At 59.5% G+C, this 23803-nt stretch overlaps 1 protein-coding gene across 1 annotated transcript in view; it reads left to right on the forward strand.

Moving 5' to 3' along the window:
- Window positions 1-23803, forward strand: part of NIBAN2 (niban apoptosis regulator 2) — a 51867-nt gene that overhangs the window by 24654 nt on the left and 3410 nt on the right. The window contains exons 2-10 of the mRNA XM_059072578.2: window positions 7304-7434; window positions 12634-12762; window positions 14527-14632; window positions 15822-15989; window positions 20613-20728; window positions 21253-21357; window positions 21449-21611; window positions 22690-22877; window positions 23547-23702. Coding sequence (XP_058928561.1) covers window positions 7304-7434; window positions 12634-12762; window positions 14527-14632; window positions 15822-15989; window positions 20613-20728; window positions 21253-21357; window positions 21449-21611; window positions 22690-22877; window positions 23547-23702 — 1262 coding nt within the window. The remainder of the gene's footprint in view (window positions 1-7303; window positions 7435-12633; window positions 12763-14526; window positions 14633-15821; window positions 15990-20612; window positions 20729-21252; window positions 21358-21448; window positions 21612-22689; window positions 22878-23546; window positions 23703-23803) is intronic.

Consider the following 23803-nt stretch of genomic DNA (forward strand, 5'->3'; position numbering starts at 1 on the left):
GTGACCTGATCAGGCAGATACTGTTGTGCTGTTTTGCAGAGGGGGAAACAGAGGCTCAGAGAGGGGAAGTACCTTGGCCAAGGTCACACAGCTAGTTGGTAGCAGAGCTGGAACTTGAGCCCAGAGCCTGAATGCCCAGTGGAGACGGTGCCGTGTTTGCGAGTGGGGGTGATGCTGGGTCTTGCTGCACTGCCCGCCCCCAGTTCTTCTGTCCAGCCCGAGGGGGACTGTGGTCAGCTTCCACTCAGAGCCGACTCACCAGCAGCTCAGAAATGGTGCTGAGGGCTTCCCTGGTGGCGCAGTGGTTGAGAGTCCGCCTGCCAATGCAGGGGACACGGGTTCAAGCCCTGGTCCGGGAAGATCCCACATGACGCGGAGCAACTGAGCCCGTGCCCTACAACTACTGAGCCCACGTGCCGCAACTACCGAAGCCTGCGCGCCTAGAGCCCGTGCTCCACAACGAGGGAAGCCACCGCGGTGAGAAGCCCGCGCGCTGCAACGAAGGGTAGCACCCGCTCGCCACAACTAGAGATAGCCCGCGCGCGGCAATGAAGACCCAACGTGGCCAAAAATAAATAAATAAAATAAATAAATTTATAAAAAGAAAAAAGAAAGAAATGGTGCTGAGGCCAGCCTCCCAGTCAGCTCCTGGGGTGAGCCCAGCATTGATTAGATCATCTTTGAGATTTTAGATCAGCTGAGCCAGTAGGGACCCACCCACCCATTTTGCAAGTAGGAGGATTGAGGTCCACAGAAGATTGACAAATGCGGACCCAGCAGGAGTGAAGTTTCCCTGCCAGCTCCGACCAGGTAGGGGCTGGAGAGCCCAGACTTCAGTCTTGGCTCTTAGTCACCAGCTGTGTGACCTTGGGAAAGTCATTTTGCCTTTCTAAACCTCGGTTTCCTCATCTGTAGAATGGGGATTGTAAAGCCTGTGTTGCCTGCCTCCTGGGAACAGGCAGAGATCCAGCAAGAAAGTGTAGGGCAGAGCCTTGGAAACTGTGTAGGGAATGAAGAGGCTTTACGAGGTGGGGGGAATGTGTAGGCTTTGATGTGAGACTAGGTTTGAAACCCACCTCTTTCCCCTTTTAGGCTGAGTGGCTTTTTTTTTTTTTTTTTTTTTTTGGCTGTGCTGCACTTATGGGATTTTAGTTCCCCAACTAGGGATCGAAGCAGGACCCTCAGCAGTGAGAGTGTGGAGTCCTAGCCACTGGACCGCCAGGGAATCCCATAGGCTAAGTGTCTTTCAGAAGGTCTCCAAGTCACCCTGAGCCTCAGTTTCCTTATCTATAAAGTGGGGGTGACAGTCTATCAGCATTACCTGAGCTGTTGAACAGACACAAGTCCTCAGTGGAAAGGCACCTCAGTCAACTCTGGGAGGTTGTTCTGGGGGCAGAGTCAGGAAGACTGGCTGGTAAGGAGGCCCCTCTGGGTCACCCCCGATGGTCCCAAAGGGTACAGGCTTTGGAGACATGGTTCCAGTCATCTGGGGGGCAGAGCCATCCTAAGAACCAGAGATACAGATGCAAGATCCCTTATTCAGCCAGCTCTCCAAAAGACTCCAAAACAGCCCCTGGGGCGGCGGGCGGGCAGGGAGAGAGAGAGAGAGAGAGAGAGTGAGTGAGTGAGAGAGAGAGAGAGAGAGAGAGAGAGAGAGAGAGAGTGTGTGTCTGTGTGTGCGTGTGCGTGTCTGTGTGTGTGTGTGTGCATGTGTGTGTGTGTCTGCGTGTATTTCACCCTGGTCTCCATGTCCTGGGCAGTGGCCTCTTCAAATCTGAGCGGAGCCACTCCCTTCATGCTGTGGATGTTGAGTGGAGGTGGAGGCCCCGGGTGGGCAGTGGCCTCCTGAGGTCGCAGAGCCCAGTGGTGGCTGCACCCCGATTCCCAGAGTTCACGTGCGGTCTCCTTGGTTTCGTAGGTGTGTCAGGACCCCCGCAGGCAGTCCCATGACAGCCCCACGTAGGTGCTCAGGAGCTTGGTTGACGGATGAGTGACATGACCCTCCGTGAGCCATTAATCTCTCTGGACCTTGGTTTATACACCTGTAAATGGAGGGTTTATTTACCTGTATTCACCTCGGGGCCATCTGAGGACTCTGCGCGTGTGTGTCGGGCCCTGCGTCTGAGTAGGATGAGCTTACCTCCTAATTCTGCAGGATACGCTGGCAAAGGGGCACGGGAGGGGCCGGCGATCGGTTCTGGGCTCTCTCAAAGGCTGAAGATTATGCCAAGGGAGCCCCACCAAGGTCAGGTGGGAACCTGGGCTCCTGCATGGTCCTTGCACCCGTCCAGGTGTTCCACCCCCTAACCTTGCCTGTGCAGTTCCTTCCTCCTAGGGAGCGCTCCCTTGTTCAGGTCTTTGTTGGACCTACCGATCCTTATCATTATTCTTTTTTTTTTTTTTTTTTTTTTTTGCGCTACACGGGCCTCTCACTGTCGTGGCCTCTCCCGTTGCGGAGCACAGGCTCCGGACGCGCAGGCGCAGCGGCCACGGCTCACGGGCCCAGCCGCTCCGCGGCACGTGGGATCTTCCCGGACCGGGGCACGAACCCGTGTCCCCTGCATCGGCAGGCGGACTCTCAACCACTGCGCCACCAGGGAAGCCCTATTATTCTTATTTTGCGATTCTCTTCCTGCTTCTTTTTTAAAAAAGTCTTTATTGGGTTTTTTCAAACTATGAAAGTTATGCCTGCGAATAAAACTTTCAAACAGTCCTTACTATTGTTACAAGCTGAGCACGATGGTTATGATTAGTAGTAACATTTATGGAAGTCCTGAACTGGACCCATCTGTTATGCCCATTTTACAGATGGGCAGCTTGAGGTTCTGAGGGAGCTTGTGGGGCTGGGTCTTCAGAACTGGGATTCTGACCTCACAGGGCCTGGGGCTGGAGGGCAGGCTCCGTCAGTACCCCCCTACCTTCGTATCCTAGAGCATCTGGGTCTGAGTGCAGGAAAGGAGGGAGGATGTGTGAGAAAGTGTGGAGGGTGGGTGAGGCCGGCACTCGTCCTCAGACTGCTCTAGCTCAGCCTCTCTCCGTAGCTCCCAGCAGCAACTGTATCGCTCCAACTAGCCAGGGCCTCCCAGTTCCCGGGCCAGGGACCCCTGCAGTCGGCCCTGCCTCCGGAGATGGGCCACCACCTACTTCTCCTCTGCCTGCTGCGAGGAGGGATGCCCTGTGGGGCCCTGTGGACAGTGGTCAGAGCCAGGACCAGGAGGGGGTCAGCAGGCTGTGGCTAGAAGCCCGACTGCCTCGGTCTGGCTCTGCGACCTCAGGTGAGCCCCTCACCCTCTCTGGCTCACAATCCCCTCTGGGGTGATGAGGCCCTGAATCCCTGGCATGTGGTGTCTCCCGAAGCCTTGGGAAGAGGCAGGAAGAGCTGGTACGGGTAGGTGTGGAGGAGAGAGGGGCGCCTGAGGCCTCGGGGACTTCCCGTGGACACCCAGGCAGGGACGGGTGGTGGGATTCGAGTCAATAAACCCCTCTGGCAGCTCCAGGGAGATGGCCGCCACAGGGTGGCGAGGAGGGAGAGAGTGGGTGCTGAGCAGGCCTTGCAGGGAGGGGGCTGCCTGGGCCGTGGCCCCCGAGCTCAGCAGGCAGGAGGAGCCTCTCCAGGGCTGCAGTGCCGCCTGCATCCTCCTCCGCAGTGTCCGGCCAGAGAGGCTGCTGGGGGACTCTGTTCGGGGCTCCTCCTCTGGGAGCCCTTTGTTCCTGGAGGGGACTGGACCCCCTCCCCCACCTGCCTGCCTCTCCGAGGTCTTTCCAGCCCTGACACCTAGGCCCCCCTGCACAGCCCCCCGAGTCCTCATCCTCTGCCTTCCTGTGGCACTTCCTCTGTACCAGCACGTGGCGGCTCCTCCCAAGCTGTCTTAGGACATCTCTCAAGAATGCGCTCTGGGCTGCCAAGAAGCCATCCCGCGGTCCTCTTCCCTCACCGTCCTCCCTTTCCAGCGCTCCCCTCTGCTGCCAAACCTCAGCTGAGCTACCCAGTTCCCTGACGCCGCCGGGACCCTCCTCCTAGCCCCTCGCCTCTCACCCGGCGGGTGGCAGCGTCCGCAGCCCCTGGGGCGTGGCGTGGGGTGGGCACTCAGTAACCGCTTGGTGAGTGGGCAGCCCCCTTGCTCAGCCCCTGCCTGTGCCAGGCCCGCCCTCCCGGGGTTTGCACTCAGTCCTTAGATAGAGACCAGCCTCCCTCCCTATCCCAATGCATTCGGCTCCCAGGTTGGAGAGCAGATGTGGGTACTGAGAGACCCCACCCTGTCTGATCTGCTTGGTTCTGGAATCTCAGGTAGCAAAGAGTTTACCTGAAAGCAGGTCCAGGTCTATACGGTTCTCGAGTTTGGGTGGCAAGGCATGCCTGTGATGGTGGTTGGGTGGAATCAGGGCTGCTGCAGTCTGTTTGGGGGTGCAGCGCCCATGGGGCTGTCTTCTTGTTTCCTCCTCCTTTGAGTGAGGCAACCCATATTTCTGCCTGTACCCTCTCCCCTCTGCACCCTCTGCCGGGTGACTTCTCCTCTCCCACTCCTCGTGCCCTCTACTCCTGGACCCTGGTCCCGCAGCATCACTTGGATGACTTTTCTGCATCCCAGCGTGAGAGGTCAAGAGTGAATTTCCTTCCTGCCTCCGGCTCTGCCCCCCTCAGCCTGGATACATCAGGCCTGTTGTCAGTCTCACCTTCGTTTTCTGTCTCCATCAGGGTCGCCTCGTTCCCTTTTTCACTTCCTCGGCCTCCCCTGGGTTCCTCTTCAACCCACAGCCCCGCCCAACGTGGGCCTTGGTGTGCCCCTCGATGGGGCGCTGCCTGGGCCTTCTGGCTGGGCCCTTCCCTGCCAGGACGTGATGTCTGGGCTCCGCTGACCCGGCAGCTGAGAACTTGCTGTGAGTCAGACAGACCTGGGTTTGAGTGCCGACACAGGATGGCAGCTTCCTCCTGGGCCTGGCTTCCCACGCATCAGGGCATATTCTAGCCCTTCTGGAAATAATGCTGTGTCTGAGGCTGGGTGCATCAGGGCTGAGTCAGGCATCCTAGAGCTGTTGCTGAAGGACCCTTGAGATCCGAGGGCCAGGCCTCCCCATCCTGTGTGCTGGGAGAGTGCCCGTTGTCTGTCCGGCTGTTTGAGGCAGAGCCGGGACAAAACCCTGGACTGGAGGCTGAGAACCTGGCTCTCCAGTGCTGGGCGTGCAAGCCTCCTCATCCTTAAAATGGGAAAACAATAGCACTGACTCCCTAGGGTTCTTGCGAAGATTCTTTGAGATCCTGCATGTGAAACTTGCCCACCCACTGGCTTGGGTTAGCACTCAATAAAAGGGAGCGATTATGATGACGATTACATGTTTTATCAATATTGTTGTTGTCTACGGTCCTGTTTTCTCTGTTTGGCTCCAGTGCATTACCTCGTCTTCCCCCACCCCCAGCCCGCCTCATCATTTTTCAAAACAATTCCTGTGGTGTCTGAGAGAGTTCTGGTTGTTTACAGTTTTTAAAAAATAGGCATTCAAAGCAAATTCCTCATTTGTTCTCCCCTTCCTCCCCCCCAAACAGAATCTGAACAGACATGAGCTCATTCCAGGAAAGGGGAGCACAGGCCTGTGGAGAGGGACCCATGGGCTGAGCCGCCTCTGGAAGGAGTGGAGGGAGTGGGCCTGCCCGAGACCCTAGGTGTGGGATGTGGCACCTGCTCTCAGCCTTGGTCCCCAGCCACCACCTCCTGGCTGGACCCCAGGACTGCATTCCAGTCATGCTGCTCAGTAGCTGTGTGACCTTGTGCCAGTGACTTAACCTCTCTGAGTCTCGGTGTCCTCTGTAACTGGGGATAACACCAGCCATACCCCATAGAGCTATTGAGAGGATTACATGAAATGCTGTCCTAGCTGGGTGTGCCCTCGGTATCCAGAAGCCAGCCATGGGAGGGACGGCGTCCCATCAGCCCCTTCTCCTCTGAGAAAGGAAAAGGTCTTTGGAACCTGGAATCCAAGACTGTCCAAGGTGGTAGGGCCTGTCCATTACCGAGTCTTGTCCTCCCGGTGTGCAGGGGGAAGCCGAGGCCCAGAGAGGGGAGCCGCACAGCGGGTCAGCACGAACCCCAGGTCAGGACTGGAGCTGCAGCTGCTCAGGACCGGGAAGCCTTGCCCAGGGAGAAGGCGCCCTCAGCATGGGCTACAGATCCTCTCTGCATCTCAGGTTCTTCGTCTGTAAATGGAGACGCCCAGGCAGCATGTGCTGGGCCTGCTCTGGCGCCCCAGTACTCTCCTTCTCTGTTCAGAAAACTGCTTTAGCTGAAGAGAGAAGCAAACAGCCAGTGAAAGCAAAGGGGTTGTTAACTTGGTAGATGGGTTGATTTTAGAGTGTTTATTTTTTTATTGTGAAAAGAATCATGCTCATAAAATACTTGAAAAGCTATAGAAGTTAATAAAGCAGAAAATGGAATTTGCTCCCTGCTTCTTATTCCCACACCCGGATGCACCACCCTTAACAGCCTGGAGTGCTGCCTTCTGGACCTCTTTCTGGAGGTGTCCAAGCATAAATAACTCATACGCACATGCAGGAATAACGTTAAATGAGGTGATATTCAGTGTGGGATTCTGTAGCACTGTTTTCTTCACGTGGCAGAGTAGGGACACCTTCCCTTCGTTGGTACCCGTACCTAGGTCCCCTTAACCTTCTGACCGTCCTGGGTGAGCTGCTAGGTATTGAGTCATTCCCCACGCGCGCAGCTGGCTTGTTTCTGGTGATTTCTGGTGCATAGATGCCTCGCTGTCCTTGTGTGAGTTCTGTGGGCTGGATTCCTGCAGGAGCAAGTACAGCAGCAAAGGGCACCCATGCACCCTTGGAACTGTGCGCGCAGCTGTGGTCCGCCTCCAAAAAGGCCGTCCCAACTTCCCACTCCCCCAGATCTGGTGAAGGTGCCTGTTCTCTTCCTGGCTGGTCCTGGCTGGTCTGACGGGAAAACGGAATCTTGGTTCCGCTTTGTTTGCTGGCTGGTGAGGCCGAGCGTCTTTTCACATGCCTGTTGGTTTCTTGTGTCTTTGGTGGTTTCTCTGTCAGGGTTATTGCCCCTTTCCCCTCCCAGAGGCTCACCCGTGCGCGCGTGTGTGCGCGCGCGCGTGTGTTTGTGCGTGTGTGCGCGCATGTGTGTAATGCACCACCCCTACCAGGAATGCAGTGCACATGCAAACACGGAGCTCCAGCGGACGATTTTATGAACTGCGATTCGGGGCAAGGCGGGTGCCCCTCCCTGGGGCAGGGTTGCTGCCCGGAAACAACTGCACTAACCTCATGGCCCCTTTTGTCCCTCCCTTTCAGAGAAAACCGGGAAGATCCTGACGGAGTTCCTCCGCTTCTACGAGGACCAGTATGGTGTGGCCCTCTTCAACAGCATGCGACATGAGATCGAGGGCACCGGGGCGCCACAGGCCCAGCTGCTCTGGCGCAAGGTGAGAGGCGCTGGGCCAGGGGCAGGGCGGCCTCCGTGGCCTCGGTTTCCCGTTGTTGCTGGATGGTCTCGAAGGGCCTCACCCGGCTTCCGAATAGGCAGCTGACCTGGTGGTGGTGTCGAGGCCCCTTTAGCACCGGGGGGGTGGGGAGGGGTGGGCGACTCCCCGCCGGGCCGGCCCCTCCGTCGGCAGAGCTGGGGCTCTGAGTCACCTTGACAGGCCCGGTCCCAGCCCAGCTCCTTCTCTTACGCTCTGTGTGCCCGCGAGCCAATTACCTCACCTGTGGAGCCTCAGTGTACTCATCTGTAAACCGGATGAGCACACCTCCCGAACCTGGTGGCCGTGAGGATTAGAGATTGTCGGCGGGGTGCCCGGGGCTGGGCGGGTGCTGGCTGCTGTCATCATCCCTGGCCTTGTCATTATCCCATTAGCAGTGGTAGGATTCTGTCTGCACGGTAACTGTTTGCCCAGTGAGGACCGGAAGCTGCCTGGCTCCAGCCTGGGGGGGCTCCGCGTGGGCCCGAGGAGGTGAGAGAGCCTCCCAGGGAGGGGATCCTGTGGTCGGCCCCGGCATAGGGCCGGGGATGGGAACGGCGCCGAGGAAGTGAGGGACTAGCTGGGGCACTGGTGGGGCTCTGGGTTCCCGGCTGGAAGCCTCCAGGCCTGGGTCTGAGCACTTGCGGGGAGAGGCCCACCCTTGCTCCTCTGGGGGTGCTGCAGGGGCCCTGTGTCAGCCCAGGGAAGTCCTGTTTGAGGGCACTGCACGTCCCATTACTTGGATCATTCCCTTTCAGCGACCTTCACCCTCTGCCCACTGGATGGCCGGGCAGGTGGCAGAGGGAAGGGTGATGAGGAGGGAGGGTGCCAGCCCCCCTCCTCTGCAGGTGGCCTGGCCCTGGAGTGGCTGAGTGGTAGCCCAGAGGCTACTTATTCCTGGCTGGTGGCCCCTGGCAGAGCGCCCAGCAGCTTCTCTCTGGGGATCAGGCCGGTCAGCCGGCCAACCCCAGTGCCTGGGGCTCGGGGCATTCGTGGCTGAACTCCATGGTTGGTGGGCTGTGAAGTGGCCCTGTTCGCCTCGCCACGGCTTCCGCCCCCAGTCCTGTCGCCTTCCTCGGGGCTGCCCGGGTCATCCTGTGCTCGGAATTCGAGGGGCCGGGGGCAGTGCCGTAGCCGAGGGGTGGAGGCTGGAACCCCGTGGTCTGGTGGGAAAGAACTCGGGGGGCCTGGGGTTCAAATCCTCTTATTAACTGGTGGCCGGGGCCTTTGATGTAAGCTTCAAGGCTGTTTCCTCATCCGCCACAAGGGTACCTCCTGCCTAGAGGAGGATGAGGATTCAGTGAGAGAACAGATGGGGGTGTGAGTCCTCACGTGCCGGGTAACCTTGCTGAGCCTGTTTTCCTGTCTGTGAAATGGTGCCCGGAGGGAAGAGTCACGGGCCAGAGGAGAGAGCAGCTTTGTGGAGGGGGTGGGCATGCCATGGCGCTCCGAAGGCGAGGTGGGACTCGGGTTATTGGGAAGGCGTCTCTGGAAGGGGGAACGCTGTGGGCAGAGGTGTGGGCGTAGCGGGGTGTGCAGGGGGCGACGGGGGGGGCAGAGCAGAAGAGCCCGCAAAGGCCCCACCTGGGAGTTGTTTCATTCCACTCCCCACCCTCCCCGCAACCAGGTGCCTAAACATGTGCCTGTTTATACGAGACCAAAGGAGTGGGAGCTGGCGAGACCAAAGAGGTGGGAGCTGGCGTCACTTGACCAGGCTTTGAGGACTTGTCACCCTTTGGCGTCATCTCAGCAGGAGGAACGGCCCGAGGCGTCAAGTCAGTGGAGTGGGAGAGCTGCCACTGAGACTAAAGGGTTCCGCCGAGAGACAGGCCCCCTACTCGGGACACACACTGACTGTGACGGCTCAGGTGCTGGGGCCACGCTGCCCTTGCTGCCCCCAGACACTCAGGGAGACAGTAAACAGCCCTTTACACGATAAAGTGGGCGCCGTGAAGGAGATGACGGGGTGGACTCAGACGGTGGGGCCTGACTTGTCTGGGTGGCCCAAGAGGGCTTCCCGGAAGAAGGGCCGTCTCGGTGGAAGACCTGATGGGAGAACGAATATCAGACCACGGGGATGGCACGTGCAGAGGCCCGAGGCTGAGCCTTTAAGTGGCTGGCCCAGGGTGCTGGAAGCCGGACTCAAGCCAGGTTCCAGATTCCTGACCAGAGTCTCTTTCTGTCTTGACCCTCAGCCTGCCTGGGGTGGAGGGGAGGTCAGGGCTGTGTGTCAGAGCCTCTCAGAGCATCACACGTCCCTTTGATTTGGGGCCCAGAAAAGACTGTCTGGTCTCCTGATGTCATGGCGACCTCCCGACCCTGTGACAGCAGATGTGGCGTGGCGTGGCGTGGCCTGGCCTGGGTATGTGGCAGGAGCACACCTGTGTGATAGGAAAGATGGCCTTGGGCCCAGTGCAGGTGAGCTGCTTCCAGTGGGCAGAACTGGAATTGCTCCCCTATCTGGAAGGAAATGTCACAGGCAACCCGGGTCCCAATAACCTAAGACAGAAATGGGGTTCCCTGACGCGCTAAGCATTTTCTCTGCATAAGAAACGCCTTCAACACCCACCAGGTTGAGTATTTGTGGTAAGAAAACAGAAGTAACATGTAAGCAGGAAGAGTAAGGTGAAATCACCCACGATCCCTGAAAAGGAAGAATCTTTGGTCCCCTTTTGTCATTCAGTAAACTGACCATCGTGAGGCTAAGTCATGATAACAATATGATACTAGAAATCATCATCATCATCACATAAATTGTTTTTGGTAGAAATAATAATACAGGGACTTCCCTGGCGGCCCAGTGGTTAAGACTCTGTGCTCCCAACGCAGGGGACATGGGTTCGATCCCTGGTCGGGGAAGTAAGAACCCACATGCCGCGAGGTGCGGCAAATAAATACATAAATAAATAAATAAATAAATGACATTTCCTCTTTAAAAAAAAAAAGAAGAAATAATAATATAATAAATAACAATACAATTAATACTGATACAAGTACTAGCAATAATAAAAACAGCAGCCCTTTTGTGCGGGCACTGCTCACACAGCCAGAACGACGCTGCTCGGAGGGGTTGTGATTTAGTCCCGTCCCCATCCCACGTGTGGACACTGACGCTTGGACAGGTGGAGTCACCTGTCTGGGCTCCCGTGCTGTGGGCCGTGGAGCTGCTGGGACTGGAACTCGGGCTGTCGGAGCCTGGGGACTGTGCTCTAACCATTCACCATGTACCGAAGATGCCCATTTGTGGCATCAGAGAGCTTCGCAGAGGCCAAAATATTTGGCCTGGGCTGTCGGGTTCCGTTTCATTTCCCGCAGACCTTCCAGTGGACGCGCGACTCTGCCGTTTGAACGCCTTAAAAATAAAACCCAAACCCACACCACCTCCCCCATTACGGGCTGTCCCAGGATCTAGGGGTGGACTTGGGGGCGCTGCTGAGCCCCACTCGCCCGGGCAGGCCCCCCCCCGGGTGGTCAGCCTGTGCCCTCAGCCTCCCACTGACCAAGCCTGGGCTCCGGCTCTAAGCAGAGAGGAGGACTGCAGACCAGGGGCCTGGGGGTGGGAGTGAGGGTCTGAGCAGGGTGTCGGGAGAGCTCTGTCTGCTCTTTTCCTTCTAGGAGAGATGGGGATTCAAGAGCTGGGTTGAGAGTAGGCCCCAGTCTAAATATAGACCGCAGAGCCCGGCTTTGTGACTTGGGCAAAGCCCACTGTGTGTGTGTGTGTGTGTGTGTGTGTATGTGGGGGCAGGGGGAGGTGCATGGTAGGGGGAACCGTTTTCTTTTCCTGTAAATATTTTTATCCCTGGGTAGGAAGCAGTCTTCTCGGGGGCCTATTGTTTGAGCACAATAGGCCCTCATTTTCCAAGAATGTTTTGGCATTTCCCCTTGAGGCGTTGCTGGGGAGAGGAGGCCGCGTGTGAAGGGAGAGGGCTGCAGGGTGCGGGCTGCAGGGTGCGGATGCCTGGCGGGGGGGCCCGCTCACCTCTGACTCCCGCTGCTGGGCAGACCCAGAAGCAGAGCGAGGAAGCCAGGGAGGGTCAGGCACCATTAAGACAATACTTTCTCCCTTTGTTACACAGCATGCATGTTTCTTTTTGCCGAAGGCACCGTATTTGTTGTAGAACAGATAGAAGCTGCTGAGAAACAGGAACACTTGACTCCCCGAGCTCCTCCCATCCAGGAGGAGGGCTGCTCCCTTGTGGCCTCTGTCTCTCCTTTCCTGAAGCTTCCCAGTGCGCAAGGAAGCACTCGGTCCAGGGACGGCCACCCCTCCCCCTCCCCAAATAAGTCAGCCCAAGGAGCTGGAGAATGACACTGACAGTAACCCCGATAGTGGTCGTGGTGGCTCCGTGTATCGTACCGCCTTCCAGGTGCCGACTGCCTGCGTGATCTTTGCACAGAATCCTCGAGATACCTCGGGGAAGTCGGTCCTGTCACTGTCCCATTTGACAGATGAGGAAACTGAGGCTCTGAGAAGTGACGTGACAGGGCTGAAGTCTCACTGAGTCAGCGGTTGAATCAAAGCCAGGGCTTTGCAGGAAGGTCTGGGCGTTTCTGCTGCCCACACTGGCCACTAGTCCGCCAGGATGCTGGTCAGACGGGAACCCTCCAGGCTGAGGTCCCCTCCTCCCCCACCCAGATTCATGGAGACCATCTTGTCAGCCTTCGGAGCTGGGGAGGCTCTATGGAGCCACCGTGGTCAAGTTTCTGTTGCCCCAAGGGGAAACAGGCCCAGAGCTGGAAAGAGACTGGCCCAGGTGCTGGGTCCTTAGCGGTGCTGGCCGGTGGGCATGTCCCCCCCGGCTGGAGTGACTGTCACACGCCCAGGCTGCAGTGGGGGTGGATGGGGAAGCAGCCTGCCTCGTGCTCTGGAGACCTGTCCCGAGGCAGCCGTCTCTGCCTAGGGCCGGGATGGGGTGGGATTCTGTCTGGGTCCGGTATTGTGGTGCCTGGCCTGGGTTCAAGTCCTGGCATCACCTCTGATCCTCCTGGACCCCAGGGGGGGCCCCTTCACTGCCCTGAGCCTCACTTTCCTCATCTGCCGAATGGGTGACACGCAGGCCTGCCTCGGAGGCCTTGGTGAGGTCAGGATGGAGGACGTGCTCACCTTCCTGGAGGACCCCACTCCCGTGCTGGGCCTCACTCCCTGCCCTTTCCCTCCCATAGGTGCCCTTGGATGAGCGCGTCATCTTCTCGGGGAACCTCTTCCAGTACCAGGAGGACAACAAGAAGTGGAGGAACCGCTTCAGCCTCGTGCCGCACAACTACGGGCTGGTGCTCTACGAGAACAAAGTGGTGAGGCCCCTAGCGCATCCCAGCTGTGGGTGCCCCCGCTGAGCCCCCCGCCTCTCCCAGGCCCGGCCAGGCAGCTTCTTTCCCCTTCTCTGCAGCTCCCCCCCCACCCCCGGCTTGCTGTCTTCTACCCTAGTTGATGCTGCACGCCCCCCATTCCTAAGCCTGAGACTCGGTACCTCCACCCGCATCCCTCCCCCCTCCCCCCACTGGCTGTTGCCAGGGCCACAGCAGAAACTCAGCAGCCTCCCCGCCCACCCCTTCCGGCCTGCCCGGCCTCCCCATACCTTGCTGTGCTGCGTGCCCTCTCCAAGTGGCATTTCATCCATCCAGGCACCCAGCTCTCTGGGGTCCCCTTTCACTCTGCCTCTCCCCCCATCAGCCACTCGTCGCTGGCTCCTGCCCCCCCCCCCCGCCCCGAGGCCCTCCAAATCTCTCCATTTCCAGCTCCTGCCTCCCCCTCAGCCACCTTCCTGCCTGGACTTCCTGCTGCCCCTCAGCCCCTCCCTTCCGTGCTCTTCAACAGCAGCGGCTAACTGGCCACTCCCTGCCTCAGAGGACCCCTGGGGGGTGGTCCGATCTGTTTCCTTCCTGATGCCCCCCACTTGCAACTCTGTGCCCTGCAGCGAGGGGATGGCTGTCCTTCGATTGTTCCTCTGCTTTGGGCCCTTAGGGAAGCCCCACCTGATTGGGCCACAGACCCTTCTTCTACCAAACATTTCTGCAGAACAGCTGAAGGACAGGCTTGAGTGCCCTCCGTTTTGAGGGATGCACCAGACTCACCGGGAGGGCTTGTTAAAAAACCAGGTTGCTGGGCCTACCCTGAGTTTGATTCAGGTCTGGAGGGGGGCCAAGAATATGCATTTCTGACAAGTTCCAGGGTGACATTGATGCTGCTAATCAGGGACCACGCTTTGAAAATCATTGCCCCGGAGGTTCCAGCCACTCTTAAGAAATGTGCTGAGTAGTGACACCTAGTGGCTGAGTGCAGCATGGCAGCCCTGCTGTATGAGCTACGTCAGAACTATTTTTTCTCCCCACGGGTGTAAGAAAGCAGCGCCCAATCCTTATTCTCCTCCCAAGGGGACTTAGGAGGTTAGTGGGCAGTTCAGGGAAATGCTCAAAGACCCTGGGCTCCAGGGGCTGACAGAGCAGGTTTGCATGCAGGTTGGCTGCCTTACCAGCGATGTGAACTTGGGGTTAATAATGGTGCCCACCTCTGGCTTGTGAGAATTCTGTGAGATGAAGCATGCAGAGACCGTAGCAGGGTGACTGATATGTAATGAACGCTTGGCTAGTGGTAGCTGCTGCTCGTAGAGACCATAGGTGCAGTGGTGATAATAATACAGTCACCTTAGCGGCGCTTCCTGGCCCTTGCTGTGCCAGGCACTGTGCTATACGTTATGTGGATTATCTCCCTGGGTCCTCATGCAGCCCTGTGAGGTAGGAACTGTTATTACGCTGGTTTTATAGATGAGGAAACGAAAGCAAAGGAGGTGCTTATCCTTGGCATCGCACAGACGGTACTCAGTGGAGTCGGGATTTGAGCCCAGACCCTGGGTCCAGATCACTACACCGTGTTGCCTCTAGTGATGGTGGTGGTCAAACTCCCCTCTCTCCCCCTCCTCCCCTTCTTCCTTCTCCTCTTCCTCTTCGCTGACTTGGGCAGGCAACACTTGAATGGGGCCCTGGAGCCAGGGATGGAGACGGGGGTGGGGCTTGGCCACACACGTAACCCCCAGGGACCTCTCTCTGCCCCCTCCTCAGGCTTATGAGCGGCAGGTCCCCCCCCGAGCTGTCATCAACAGTGCGGGCTACAAAATTCTCACCTCCTTGGACCAGTACCTGGAGCTTGTTGGCAACTCCTTACCAGGTAAAGGACCACCCATCCCAGGCGAAGCACCCAGGGATTTGGCCAGGGGAGAGGGTGCCGGTCATCCTGGAGCTCCAGGCTCAACATCTGCAGGAAGACCAGCTGGGCCTAGAGCTAGCAGCAGGTGCCCAGCACAACCTGAGCCTCCAAAGGGAGGCCTGAGAGGGGTTTTCCTGTGGCCACACAGTGAATTGGGGTCGTCCCACCCGAGCCCCTGCTTCCTGAGCCTGGAGATCACAGCTGTGCAGGGAGACCTCTCTCTACCCTGCCTCTTCCCTGGGTCCCTGAGAGGCTTCCAGGAGAAGATGAGCCAGGTGCCCCAATCTGTAAACTGCTGAGTCAGTACTGCATTTGTAAGGAGCTATCCTAGGCGACCCCACCCCATCAGAGACACCCAGAAACCTTGTGGGATGACATCTGCCTCTTAGATGATCCCAGGGAGACCAAGGGGTAAGGGAGATATGCTGGGCCTGTGGGGGCAGCTTTCACCCTTGTGTGGGACTTGGTGGTGGAGGGCTCAGCTGGAGTCTGGCTTTCCCGGATTCCAGCCCCTGCACTGAGAGCGCTGCCCTTGGGGTGTTATGTAGACCCTACGAGGTGCCGTGTGTGCTGAGCCGAGCGCAGGGACCCAGAGCCAGGGCCCAGAGAAGAACTGCCATTGTCCTGTTATTAACAGGAGTGGCAAGGTCACAGCCCAGGACCACTTATCTCGCTGGATCTCGAATATCCATGCGGACAAAATAGAGAGAGAAAAATCCCCTTTTATTTATTCTCTATCTCCCACACCCATATCTCCCTCCCCGCCTTGGACATTTAAGCCACACTTTGGCCTCTGCTGCTGAAATTTGAAGGGAAACCCAAGAAGGTAATGCTTGGCCTTTGATCCTGAGGCCTCTGACCCTGTGTTATTTGTGCCTCGTGCACAGAGTTTAGAACCTGACCCCAGGGAGGTGGCTGCATTACCAGCTCTGAGAAATGGTGCTGGGGGAGTCTGACATTCCTTTAGCCAGGCTGTGGAGCAAGAGAGAAGGAAGTGGCCTCCCCACTGACTCTCTGGTCACCCCAGGCCAGGCCAGCCCTCTCTGGACCTGAGCCTGCCCCTCGTGGTAGGGCGAGGGGTCAGCTGCTGGCGTCCTCTGGCCGAGGGAAGCCACAGAGGGCAGCTGTTCAGAGGGCACCGTCTCCACAGGGACCACGTCCAAATCGGGCACGGCCCCCGTCCTCAAGTGCCCCACGCAGTTCCCGCTCATCCTCTGGCACCCTTCTGCGCGCCACTACTACTTCTGCATGATGACGGAAGCCGAGCAGGACAAGTGGCAGGCTGTCCTGCAGGACTGCGTCCGGCACTGCAACAACGGTGAGCTGCCTCTAGGCGCCCGGAGCCGGGAGCGGGGGGAGGGGCGGTTCCCTGGACTATGTGCTCAGCGGGGACACCTAGTGGCTGAGTGCGGTGTGGCAACCCTGCTCTATGAGCTGTTCTGCTTTTCCTTCCGGGGTTGTTAGAAACCACTGTCCTGCTGCCCTTCCCCTTCTTCCTCGGTGAAAACAGTTCTGTGATGCACTGAAAAAGAATTGGGGATCTCGTTCTCAGAGGGACGCAGTTGTTGAGCCCTTGGGTCACAGAATAAAATTCCTGATTCTGCCACTTTCCGGCAACACGACCTTAGGAGGCCAGCTTACCTTTTGAAGCCTCTGTAAAATGGGGATAATAATCTCTCCTGTGTCTCCGAGGGTTTGCGAGGATTCACAGTGAGAATCCGCTCAATGCTTGGTAAAGGTTTTTTGGGGGCATCCTCTCTTTCTTATCGCTGGCCTGTGCTGTACCATAGTCTGCGACGTTCCCTTCCTCCTTCAGGCCCTCATTGTCCTCATCTGTAAAGTTACAAGGTCTCTTCCAGTTCACTCATTCATTTACCAAACCTCTTAATGGCTCTGAGCCAGACCCAGGGCTGGGCACTGAGGATGCAGCAAGGAAGCGAGACAGGGTCCCTGTCCCCGTGCTGCCGGCAGCCTGGTGGGGAGACAGATGTTAAACAGATGAGGACCCCAGGGGGTGAGGTCCAGCACAGCTGTGCTGGGTGGGAGCCACCTGGGAACCTGGAGTGTGTGTGTGTACTGGGGGTGCTGATCCTGTGTGGGGGGAGGGGTAGATCAGGGCGGCTTCCTTGAGGAGGCCGGGGTTCAGCTGAGACCTGGAGGATGAACAGTTCTAAGGCAGAGGGAGGTGAGTTCCAGACGGAGGTCGCAGCGAGCGAGAAGGAAGGCCCAGGGGTGTGGGCAGTTTAGAGGAGGAAGCGCAGGCCCTGAAGTGGGGAGGCGGTGCCTGGAGGGGGCACTGGGCTCAGGCCTGGAGGGCCTCGTAGGGCTTTAAGGAGTTTGATCAAAAAAGGCTTGTGATTGTCTCTCAGCCGGGGGTGGGGGGGGGTGGGGCATGAGGGGCGCTTTCTGCCCTTACGGGAGGAGCAGCCCCGGCCCGGACCCTGAATGAAGTTCCTTCCCGGTGCCCTGGCCTCCCGGCAGCAGAGGGAGGCCGCTGCCCCCGCCCTGCCCTTGCCTCTGCCCTGCTCTCCCCGCCCGGCATGCCTTGGGCGCAGCTCCACCCGGTGGATGGACAGGGGGCCCCCACGCCTGGAGGCGGCCGTGCGGTGACTGGGCTCTCACCCCACCTGTCCCCTGTCCTCTCCGCTCTCCAGGGCTGCCTCTGCCCCGGCTGGAATCTGCCGGGCGGCAGGAACCAGGTCTTCAGTCAGGCCAGCCCCTGCCGCCCACAAAGAGCCTCCTGTTCCCAGGTCCCCGGGGGCTGAGGGGCCAGGACTGGGCCGGGGCGATCCGGGCTCCGGCTGCCTGGCCTGGGGCACTGTCCCTCCTCCTTCCGCCCTCCTCCTCTTCCTCCTCCCCCCTCCCTGGCCCAGCTCCTCCCTCTCCAGGTTTCCAAGGCTAATGGCAGACCTGGCCACGTGACCCCAGGCCAGTCCGGGTGGGGACAGACCAGGTGGGGAAGAGCCGCCGCTCGCTCGCTTCCCCGTGCGCCCAGTGGCAGTTGTGATAAACTTTGCTGGATCGTGGGGAGGAATACATGAGCTGGGCTGGGTAGAGCTCCTGGCTCCGTGCCTAGCACATAGCGAGCGCTCAGCCAGGAGGCTGAGGGGTGTGGGTGTGGGTCCTGTGGGCAGGAGGGGAGGCCGGGGAGAGCTGCTGGGGTCGGGGGGAGAGGCGTCCTGCGGCCGCAAGGTGTTGGGAGCCGACAGGGCGGTTGTAGAGGAGCCTTTCCTCCACCCTGAGGACTGTGGGAAAGTTCTCAGCTTCCTCGGGGGCTGGGCCTGGAATTGCTCACTCTGGGGGCTGCCAGGAAGTGGGGGGTGGCTGGGGAAGGAGGCCGAGCTGGGTGGACACAGTTCGTCCGGCCCCCGCCCACATCCTGCCTTCCCGGAGCAGCTGGGGCAGCAAGAGGCAGCGGGCACGGAGCTGCCCCCTCGGGCTGGGCCTGGGGTGCAGAGGTCAAGGCCTCTTCCTGTCTGACCGCCGTCCCCCTCTGCCTGCTGCCCGGGCCTGAGGAATGTAGCTTCTTTTCTCAGCCTGACCCTGAGGACCCCACGGGCAGGAAGTCTCCAGGTCCCGCTAGAGTCCCCCCCGGTCTGGGCTCAGGCCCTGGGGCCGCTGTTCCCTAGCGGTGTGGCCTCGAGCCAGTGACTTCGCCTCCCTGAGCCCGTTTCGTTTCCTCGTCGGGGAGAGGGGGGCTGAGGACAGCTGTCCCTCTGGGAGCCGTCTGGGGATTAGGCGAGGGAATGCGTGCGCGGTCTCAGCCTTAGTCGGCTGTAACACGGGGCCACAGACTGGGCGGCTTCAACAGCAGAAATTTATTTTTGCACAATTCTGGAGGCTGGAAGCCCGAGATCCGGGTGTCAGCAGGTCTGTTTTCTTCCGAGGTCTCTCCTTGACCAGCAGGCAGCGGCCGTCTTCCCGTGTCCTCACGCAGTCCCCCCTCTGTGTGCGCAGTTTGTGCAGATTTCTTCTGAGGACACCGGTCACACGTACGGGATCCGGGCCGAGCCTCAGCCCCTCGTTTGAACTTAATCACCTCTCTAGTCCCTGCGTCCAGTCAGTCACGTTCTGAGGGCGCTGGGGGTCAGGACTTCAGCGTAGGACTTTGAAGGGACACAGTTCAGCCCCTAACAAACAGCCAGGCTCAGGGGAAGAGCTCGGGAGGGGTGACCCTCCCTTTTGACCCGGCCACCCGGCGTGCAGAGTAGGGTCTGAGGCCGCACGTCTGATTGGCCAGAGCCCGGGGCCTCGGCGGCCTCCTTCCTGCCGCCCAACCCTCTGGCGAGCGACCCTGCCGGGCACCCCCGGCTCGCCGTCCGCAGACTGTAAATGTCCCAGTGTGAGAAAGGCTGCACACGACGAACGCATGGCTGGATTGTTCTAGGCAAAACCTGGTCTCTGGGAGACGGTGCCCCTCCTTCAGCCTGAGGGGCTTCCTCCCCTGGCCCAGCTGGGCAGCACCCACCCCGGGGCTCTGCGCGGCACCCCAGCTGGGACACCCCCGCTCTGCCCCCGTCACTGCCTCATCTCAGGTCCCTGAAACGCAGGGCGAGACGCCCCTCACGCCCCCATCCCAGTCCACGGAGCTGCCACTGCAGGGCTGGGGCTGGGCCTCAGTTTCCCCACCTCTGAGCTCTCTTCCAGCCCCGCCAGGCAGTGTGATTCCTGGGCCAGTGGATGTGGAGGGGAGGGGTACTCCCCACGCCAAAGAAGGGCTTCTTCTCTGGGCGAGTGACTCAGCCCGTAGTCACTGCAGTGGAGGTCGGGGTTTCGGAGGCACGGGCTGCCATTTCCCCTTCCCTTGGCTCTGGGGACGCAGCAGTCAGGGGCTCGCGGCCAGGGTAGCCGCCAGCTGCCCGGCTGCGGGGCGTTTAACCACGTTCGTCCTGAAGTCAGATGTGGCGACTTCCTGCAGCCCGCCTCCCCGGCACCCAGTCTGCGGCCCACGCCTTGGTCACTGACCCCCTCGCCAGCACGGGGGAGGTGGGCAGACTCATCCGGGCCACCACCGCCACCATCGGTGACAAAAGTGAGAAATGGTATTTCCAGTCCCCTGGATGCACGGCGGTGAGCCAGGCAGACCCAGGGCAGCAGGAGCCGTCCGTGGCCGCGGTTACTGATAAAAGTGCGACGTGGTGCCCGCCGGGGCCTGCTCCCGGGCCCTGCCTTCCCAGTTCCCACTGTGGTCCCTGCAGCCCCACGGTGGGGGTGTGAGGCCAGGCCGGTCATCGCTCCCGCTATTCAGAAGGGAGAACTGAGGTCCCTTAGGGTTCAATGACCTGCAACGAGCCTGTGCAAACTATGGCCCGTGAGCCAAATTGGGCTCACCGCCCATTTTAATAAATCCAGTTTTATCGGCTCGTTTGTTCACACGCTGCCCGCGGCTGCTTTCCTGCTCCAACGGCAGGCCGAATGGCCGGGACGGAGATCGTCTGGCCCACGGAGCTGAGACCGTTTGCTGTCTAGCCCTTTGCAGGGCAGGTCGGCAGGCCCCGACGGAGGGAGGGTGTCTGGGCGCCTCCGGCACGCTGCCTGCCATGCTGGGCGGCCTCTCCTCGGCGGTGGTGGTGGCTTCTGGGCTTGGCTCGGCTGCTCGCTGGCCTCAGGCCCTCGGCAGTGGCCCGACCTCGGAGCCTGTTTCTTCATCTGGAGAAGCAGAGGAAACGACAGTGCCCACCCCTTGGGCTGGTTGGGAGGATTGAAGGAGATGAGATGAGGAGGATACGGAGGAGGGCTGTCTTGCTGTAAGCCCTTGTCTTACTGTCCACTGCCGTTGGCGGGTCATCATCGTTACCATCACTGCAACTACTCCTGATGCTGTTACCACAAGAGCCGTGGGGGTCAGAGGTGGGGGGAGTTTGGGCAGTCAACCCATTGGTCTCGGCGGAGGGCACGGGCCATCCTACCGACCTCCTCTCTCCATCCCTGTCCCGGGCAGGGATCCCCGAGGACTCCAAGGTGGAGGGCCCCGCATTCACTGACGCCATCCGCATGTACCGCCAGTCCAAGGAGCTATATGGCACCTGGGAGATGCTGTGTGGCAACGAGGTGCAGGTGAGGCCAGGGAGGCTGGCGGGGAGGCTGTGCAGGTCAGCGCGGGCCCACAGGCAGGGCTCTGGAGCAGTGGCTGCAGGTTCGGACGGGTGGAGGCCGAGATGGATCCCGCAGGGGGAGCTACTTGTTATTTTGTTCAGTCGTTAACTGAGCACCGACCCTGGACTAGGTGCTGGGGTGCACTGTAAGAGGGACGCGGTCCTGGCCCTCAGGGAGCTGTCTAGAAGGAGAAACAGACGTTTGACAAGTAAATGCACACACTTCCATGTGCAGGCAAGGGGGGGCAGGGGGCGGTATTCCGGACAGGGTGGCAGCATGTGCAAGGGTCCTGAGGTGGGGCCCCTCCAGGACACCCAAGCAGGTAAGCCGGCACCTGTGGGAATGATGCCCAGGAGGGAGGGCAGTGGAGACGTGGAGCGAAGAGCAGCTTTTGGAGGGGGGGCTTGAGTGGCCGGGCTGGCCGGAACATGGAGGGGGCCGGGCATGCTCCAACCCCTGCCCCGGCCCGTGCCTCCCGGTCCTAGATCCTGAGCAACCTGGTAATGGAGGAGCTGGGCCCTGAGCTGAAGGCAGAGCTCGCCCCCCGGCTGAAGGGGAAACCGCAGGAGCGACAGCGGCAGTGGATCCAGGTGGGCAGGCCTGGGGTTGGGAGCAGGGCTTGGGGGCCCGCAGCTGCCTGGCACCCTCAGCCTGGCGCTGACACCTCCGCCCCGCCCACAGATCTCGGACGCCGTGTACCGCATGGTGTTTGAGCAGGCCAAGGCACGCTTTGAGGCCGTGCTGTTCAAGCTGCAGCGGGCCCGGCCGGCCATGGAGGCGGTCATCCGCACCGACATGGACCAGATCATCACCTCCAAGGAGCATCTGGCCAGCAAGATCCGAGGTAGGCGGGCCACCCGCTAGGGCTGTCATCACTTGGTGGACGTGCTGGGACCACCTGCCCTCCGGGGTCAGGGCATCCCTCCTGCCTGTTTCAGGGATCCGTTTGCATTTCACAGGAATGACTTGATTCGTTGATTATTTTTAAAACACCCGAATCAGATCGGCAGCATTGTTCTTCCAACCCCTGTGAGTTGTTTGCCAGCTGTTAGTTCTATAGCCTCAGATCTCGGTGACCTAAATGACATCGAGGAGGTTCAGCCTTCTTTCCGTTCATCTTTGGTTATCAGATCTACCATGTGTCGTTTTTAGCGACATCAGCTTGACTCTGGTGATTCGCATTCAGCCAGCCTTTCCCTGGGCAGCTGATGCTCCCTTCTATTCTGAGCCTGCTGGGACCCCTTCCCTCACCTGTCGTCCATCACACGCTGGCCACAGGTGTGACTGTCGTCGGTTGCCCGAGGGTTAGTCTCTAACAGCTGTACTCCCCGTGAGCTGGGGAGGACCCCGAGAGTTGACATTTATTGCGTGGAGCAAATAATGTTAGCTGGGCAGGGGAGAAGGACGGACGTCACAACACCCCGTGGCTAAAAAAATGCCTTGGTCAGAGTGTCTTGGAGACGGTCCCTGCCCACAGGGAAGCAGCCTTTTCCATAGCTGGGCTGAGTCAGGCCACACCATTCCAGAGCAGAATCGGGGTTTGCAAAACCCAGAGAGGCTCATGGAAGCCACTGAAGTGTTTTTCTTTCTTTTTTTTTTTTTTAAATGAAGGAGCAAGACCCCCAAAGGTGAGTTCTCTTCCTCTGGCTAAGCAGAAAAACTGCCAACCTAGAGAGCTTTACTCTAGCAGTTTTCTTAGTGTCTTGCCATCACAGTTTCAGGAACATCAGGGTCCAGTCTCAGAACTCGCCGTTATGTGTGCTGCATTATCAGCTGTTCCTCAAGAATCCTTCAGTGTGCTATTGTTGTCACCAGTGGTTTTCTTTTAAGAATCATACGACAGCCTGCCTCGAGCCTGGGGGCCTGGGATGGCGGGAGTTGCTACCGGGGGTGCCACCTGCTAACCAGCTCCCTCGGTGCAGCCTCCATCCTCCCCAAGGCGGAGGTGTGTGTCCGGAATCACGTCCAGCCCTATATCCCGTCCATCCTGGAGGCCCTGATGGTGCCCACCAGCCAGGGCTTCACCGAAGTGCGGGACGTCTTCTTCAAGGAGGTCACCGACATGAACCTGAACGTCATCAACGAGGGCGGCATCGACAAGCTGGGCGAGGTGAGCCAGGCACTGGCCCCGGGTTTGGGTTTGGGTCACGCCCTCACTGTGATCAGGGCTGGCCGCTCGCCTCTGGGGCATAACCTGTGAACTGAGGGTCTGCGGGAGACCAAGGGGCCGGGCGAGTACACAGAAGCCGTTTCGTGCACCCCACAAACGGAGCCAGCCCCCCTCACTTCTGGGTTCTCTGGTTCTCGGAGTGAACGGTCTTCCACAGGCCCCATATTGGGGTAGTTGGCTGCCTGGAACCCCCCATAACTCAGGTGCAGGTAGAACTGGCCCTGTAATCTTAGCCTCTCCTACACCCCAAACTGAGGAGTCCATTGACAATAATAATCATAGAGTTTGAGAGCCATACAAGATCTTAAAGATCATGAAAAACCATCTCCTGATTTGGAGGCTGAGAGAAGGTGAGCAATTTGCCCAAGGTCACCCAGTGCAGGGCTGGCCTCTCCCCACACGCTGTGCTGCCGGACCCCACTCCTGCCTTCAGATCCTCACGCTTCCTGGGCCGGGTCCTCCAGCGCTTGCCCTTGTGACCACCACCCCCGGCTGGCCTTCCCGGGTGCCAGCCCCAGGGCCTGGACCCCGAGGGCCCAGGGGCTGGGGGGCTGCCTGGCTGCTCTGGCGGCCCCAGCTCAGGTCCTGCGTGTCTCTGCCTCCCTGCAGTACATGGAGAAGCTGTCCCAGCTGGCCTACCACCCCCTCAAGATGCAGAGCTGCTATGAGAAGATGGAGCCGCTGCGGCTCGATGGGCTGCAGCAGCGTTTCGACGTGTCCAGCACGTCTGTGTTCAAGCAGCGAGCCCAGATCCTCATGCGTGAGGTGAGCCCAGGGTGCTACCCCAGCTGCCCCGCACCCGCCGTCCCCAGGGCCCCAGCTCCCGGGGAAGAGGCCCTGCCCCTGTGGTCTTCCTCCCCGTCCTC

The sequence above is a fragment of the Kogia breviceps genome, chromosome 8, assembly GCF_026419965.1.
Source record: "Kogia breviceps isolate mKogBre1 chromosome 8, mKogBre1 haplotype 1, whole genome shotgun sequence".
NCBI classification, from domain to species: domain Eukaryota; kingdom Metazoa; phylum Chordata; class Mammalia; order Artiodactyla; family Physeteridae; genus Kogia; species Kogia breviceps.